Source organism: Tupaia chinensis, unplaced genomic scaffold, assembly GCF_000334495.1.
Source record: "Tupaia chinensis unplaced genomic scaffold, TupChi_1.0 Scaffold146052_1, whole genome shotgun sequence".
In the NCBI taxonomy this organism is placed as follows: domain Eukaryota; kingdom Metazoa; phylum Chordata; class Mammalia; order Scandentia; family Tupaiidae; genus Tupaia; species Tupaia belangeri.
Genome location: NW_006205908.1, coordinates 379,957 through 385,724, shown reverse-complemented (window position 1 = coordinate 385,724; position 5,768 = coordinate 379,957). Strand labels below are relative to the sequence as shown.

Here is a 5,768-nt window from a genome sequence, read left to right as displayed (position 1 = left end):
GGGATGGGGAATCAAGGATGGCAAAACAAAAGGCAAGGTATGCAGGACATAAGAACTGGAAAATTATTTGCTGAGAACATGTATGTTGATGTGCTTGATTGAGCCAATGCACAGTGTATTTTGGATGGAAAATTCATTTGTGTGTTGTGATGGTGTATAGTGAATTAATGTAGAAAATGAATAAATTTTTTAAAAAATTAAAAAAAATTATTATAATTTAAAAAAATTCATGATGGAGAACATAAAAAAAAATTAAAAAAAAAACAACCTTGGAGCTTGCTGGTGTGGTGGTTAAGGGTGTTGCACTCCCACTTGGCCAACCATGGTTCAAGTCCTGGACCTGGTTTTCTCACTTTCTCTCTGTTCCTCATTGGTCAAATTAAAAATAAATAAATAAATAAAGTTAAATAGAAAAAAAAATAGTGAATAGCAAAACATTGTGATAAGATCATCCCATTGTGATCATATTTAATCTTTAGTCACTGTACCTACTGATAAATACCCTCACATACCAGCTCCGAAGAGGTCACTCACGGTACTGATGATTTCATCATCGTTTAAAGTGGCCGTTTTGGTAGAAGCGTATTTGTTGTGGCATGTATTAAGCAGCGCATCAGTGATGTCTCGGATATGATCCTGAGAAGACAAAGCTTAGCATAATTCTTCATCCCTACCTATGTTTCATACATTACACACAAATCCCATGCAGGAAGAGCCATATTATCATGTAACTTGAAATGAACCCAAAGAGTTTAAAAAATACAAGGACTACATATTGATCATTTTACACCTGGCAGCCGTTTTTGCTTAGCAATGATAACACTTAATCTTAAAAGAGTATGCAATGTGGAATTGCCAAACCCAGTTTTCTCCTTCAACCTTCTTTTATTGTTATTACTATATTTGTTTTGCTTTAGCTTGTTTTTTGCTGTATGGCATGTGCACTCCCTGGAGAGAAGTAGAGAGAGAGGGAATGTGAGAAATCAACTGGGACCAGCAGATGGTGGACCGGTTACGTCACTGGACTCCCACAGTCGACCGTGGTTTGAGTTCCCTACTCAGTACCTTAAACCTCACACTGTGCACGTTTGTATGTGTGTGCCCAAGATCCCTAGAGGATAATGGAGAAGGGATTGTGGCATGGCCATCCCCCCCTCGGGGGTGATTTCTTACTTTCTATTGGTGTGTCTCTGTTGAGCATATGTGCCCTAGAGCAAAAATCTCTGCCCCCCCCCAAAAAAAAAGTACTCATTCCCCTGAGGGAATGGCCATGTTGTACTCCCTTCTCCTTCATTGTTCTCTAAGGATTTTCGGCACACATGTGCACGTGCCCAACATATTTTCAGACCACCAGGTCCAAGATTTGAACTGTGGAGTCAACCATGTAAGGTCTAATGCCTTAACCTCCATGTCACCTGCTGGCCTGTTAGAACTTCTTATAATCAACAAAAAGAATAACTTTGACTATAAGCACAATATAAAGATATCAGAATTAAGAGTTAACATATTATAGAGAGATTACTAGGCAAAACATATGATAAAAAGTTTCTAAACCTATTGGAAAAATGTTATGTTTACTGTAATTATTCTGGGGAAAGAGATGGAACTGGGGCATTTAAGGAAGGGGGAAGAAAGATCATGAATTTTACAAATTCTGGTACTACAGTACCTGATCTTGAATCCCCATCTGATATCCTGAGACAGATTGTCTTCTCTCTCCTTTATCAATGGAGGGAACAACTCATAACTCTTAATTTACTTGGTGATCTACCTTTCACATTTAATTATTTTATCTTTTTCCCTGATGCTCTCATCTCCACAATGATCTCTCAAGAACTAGAACTCTGCTCCTTACATGCACATTTCCAGAAAGAAATTTGCTTCATTGTGGATCATCAAAGTGAGTCAACACATTTGAAAGCCTCTCAGGAAGGTTCACTTCCCCTACCTAGAGGAGCTTAGTACAAATGTTATGATCTGAAAATCTATTTCTATATAGCAAAGGAACTCAAGAAAGAAATGAGGACAAATAAAAAACTTTCTATGGAATAGTCGTTGTCATCATTCAAAATATTTTCTAATACAAATATGCTGACGCTTGTGATACTTTAAATCTGAAACTGATAACATCGGGTGAGAAATGGGACACACCCAATAACGGGTTCTTTTCTTCGAGGAATGTATCTACATATGAGACATCATTTATCAGCCATTTACAGATTTCTAATTCATATATGCGCCCTATTCCACATAGTGAGGAAATTTCTATTTCTGGGAAGTTTGTGGATCAAAGAATTCAGAGCACTTTCTAGAGTTTTACAAGAGAATGGAGTAATCCTGCCCTATAATCTCACTGGACCACACGTTTACTGCTAGCTTGGGTAAAGCTCATTGTGGCAAACGACAGCAAAAAGAACCAAGGAAGAACCCAACTTTCTGGGTACTCAGTGCATCTCTTCATTATCTTTTGCTGCTCATCAAAAGCTTTGTCTTGGCATGAGTTTCAGTCCTTACCTTATCATATGTAGTAATATGATCTTGTACATGCAATGCAATAAATTTATTCAGAGCCCGATAAAACTCCCTGGGAGCATTTATAATGCGCAGGGGAAGGTAGCGGAAACATGGTATAAAGTCGACAGGGTTAGCAGCACTGGAGGCCTTGAGTAAGTCATCATTTGTTTTAATTATCCGAAGAAACTCCTTGTCGCTGTGGTCATATCTCTTGCCAAAACAAAGGGCACAGACAACATTGGCCACCGCACAGGTAATTGCATTTCTGGGGTCAAAGCTGCCATTCTTGGAAGTCGACTCTGTGAAAACTTTTACCAGTTCAGAAACTTCCTCGGTGACATGTTCCTCAAGTAAACAAGAACAGGTAGAGGATTTTGCTTCTGCTTTAGAAAAAGTTCTTAAAGCATTGGAGGCGATTTTTTTATGAAGCTTCCAACTCTCTCCATAATTCACTGAGAATGACAAACTTTTTCCTTCGGCCAAGAAAGAAAATGAGTGCATGTCAGGTCTGCCTGCAAAATGCTCTGTGTCCTTGAGCAGGACTTGTTTCACCATCTCCATCCCATTCACCACCAGGACAGGCACCATGCCAAGTCTGAGCATAAAAACATCTCCGTATTTCTTCCTCATCTCCATGAATGTAAGGTAAGGGTGGTCTCCAAGCTGGAAGAGATTTCCTATGATGGGAAATGACCACGGGCCAGGAGGAGACAACCGCTTTCTGCCTTTGTTTCCGAGTGTTTTTACAAACACAAAAATCACCACCAAAATGATGAGAGTGATAGTCACCTCTCCGGGAGTGACTGCCAGGTGGAATATCATTTTTAAGAATAAAGCACCTAAAACAGCAAAAAACAAAAGCCTTATTTTACTAGCTTCAAGCATATTGTAGAACACTGAGAAGTAAAATACAGACTCTGTAATGAGGTGAAAGTTATTCTTAATGGATGCATGGAGAGGGCAAAATTAAGTTCTTTTTTAATTGTCATTATTGCTTTTAATTGACAAATAATAATTTTATGTATTTATGGGGATCAAGTCAGGGTAATTAGTATATCTGTCACCTGAAACATTCAACATTTCTTTATATTGAAAACATTTGAAATTCTTCTAGGCATTTTGAAATCTATAGTAAATTTTTGACACATATAATCACCCTATATGATAAAACTTCTCAGGACCAGCAGTTAGCGTAATGGCTATGTCGCTGAACTCCCATGTAGCCAACTGCGGTTCGAGTCCCAGACCCCATGGCTTAAACTCATGCTGGGTGAGTGTGCGTGCATGCTCAAGATCCTAAGAGAAGAATGGAGGAGAAGGGATTGCGGTGTGACCCCCCCCCCTGGGGGGGGGGGTGATTTCTCGCTTTGTATTTCTCTGTCTCTCTCTGTCTTTCTGGCGAGTGCATGCACCCTGTAGGTCTCTCTAGTTAGCTGCAAAACTAGTCAAAATACAATTTCTCTTAACCTCAGTTTCCTCCTCTGTGAAATGGTCGCATCAGACTAGAAGATTTCTAAGACCATTCCAGCCTTCAGTCATCAAAGTTAGAAACAGAAGGAAAAACAGGGCCGAAGCCAGAACACAATGGACAAGGCTAATTGCCCAACAATACTATTTTGCCAGAATCTGCAGAACGGTTCACAGTCCGTCAACAAAGGTAAGTAAAGTGTAACCATCCTGGATTATTTTTCAGTCTGCATCTTCCTTGTGTCTTTCATTAACTTCTCATTAGCAGTTTGCCGAGCTCGGGTGCATTGCCAAGTTTCTCAACAGCTTTGTTGGAAAGCTCTGAGGCGCATTCTGTTTCTGCAGTTTGGAGATGAATTTGGGCTGATGATAGAGGATGCCAGGCTCCCTCAGGATGGGCTACGACACCATAGAGGATTCAAGGTGAATACGAAGCAATTCAGAAAACAGTTGAGAAGCCCGCATGCAGGTCTAAAGTGTTATACTGATTCTCAAAACCAAACCCGCACACATCAGAACCCCGCTGGAAGCCAAGCAGTTAAACAATAGCCATGTCTGCAAGGACCAACTTAAAAATATGTTAAGGAGTGGCTGCAGTTTTTTAAAGCCTCTCGATGTGTTGAAGGGATGTTCCGGGGGGGAGGGACATGTCAGGGAGATTACCAAACAGTTCTATTTAGCCCAATTACAGTGAAGCTTGGAAGGCTCACCTGTGTGCAGAAATCTTGCCAATCAGCGTGAAGAAGCGGGTGGAGGAATCTAAAGACAGAGGATGGAGTTTCGCCAAGCTGGTGCGTCCTGAGAAAGAGAAACAGTGTCTGCTACTGCGGTGGGAGGACTTCGAACCTCACCCGCTGGAAGCCTGGAGAAATTCCACACTGGAAAACAAGGTCAGAGTGGACCTTGGACCCATTGGAGGAGGAAGGTAGAGCTGGATCAGTGCACTTGGGAACTACAGGGAAGGATGGTGAAACTTCTGTGGCCAAGCTTGGGTCCAGGAAGTTGAAAAATTCCAGAGTGAGTGGAGCCAGAACAGAGACATCTGGAGCTAGGGCTTCTGTAACAAGGAAAAGGATAGAAATAGATCCTGGAAGGAAGCAGATAAAATTATTTTTAAATTAATTCCCTGGTGACTGAGGTAGGGTCCAAAGAAGGGTAGCAAAGAGCAGGGAAGGAAGAAGAGAGAGGAGCATTATAGAGATTGTGGTTCTGCTGTGAGCTTCGAACCCCCTCTTTCCAAAGTATGCTGATCTTTGGCACCAGGGAAATGTACAGAAATTTCTAGATTCTCAGCATGTACAGGGGCAAGGAAGGCAGATGAGACAAAAAATAAAGGCACTTAGTTCCACTCTTATAGATGCATTTGGGTAATTCTTCAGGAGTCTTCACCAATCAGGTCTGTATCTCCTCAAGCAGAACAGTTAACTCCGAGTACTGTATAACAATCAAAGCTTTGGTTTGAGAAAATGTTCTTATCTGCATCAAGGCATTTTTGCTCAATCTGGACAAATGTTAGTTTTTTTTTTTTTTCTTTTTCTTTAGCCTAAACACTAGTTTTTCTATTTTAATAGGTAAATGACCTGTGGTTTTTAACCACCTTCCTGCCAGGTGTCTGCAACTTATTACAAAATAGATTTGTTATTGTTAAGCTTTGAAGTTGTATGGCTACATAGATATTTAAGGTTTCAAGGTCAACTTTTAATAAGAGTGCTGAAGAAAGATTATTTGTGATATTTTTTCCACGTAGAGAAGAAAACAAGTCCCCCAAGTGAATGTAAAATCTGATC

General features: G+C 40.4%; 1 protein-coding gene across 1 annotated transcript in view; it reads right to left on the bottom strand.

Annotated features, from left to right (window-relative positions):
- The window catches only part of LOC102479733 (cytochrome P450 1A4), a 19,619-nt gene extending 14,658 nt beyond the window's left edge, over positions 1-4,961 (bottom strand). The window contains exons 1-3 of the mRNA XM_006168717.3: positions 4,692-4,961; positions 2,515-3,353; positions 513-636 (exon numbers count right to left, since the gene is read on the bottom strand). Coding sequence (XP_006168779.1) covers positions 513-636; positions 2,515-3,336 — 946 coding nt within the window. The 5' untranslated portion in view covers positions 3,337-3,353; positions 4,692-4,961. The remainder of the gene's footprint in view (positions 1-512; positions 637-2,514; positions 3,354-4,691) is intronic.
- Between the last annotated feature and the right edge of the window lie 807 nt (positions 4,962-5,768).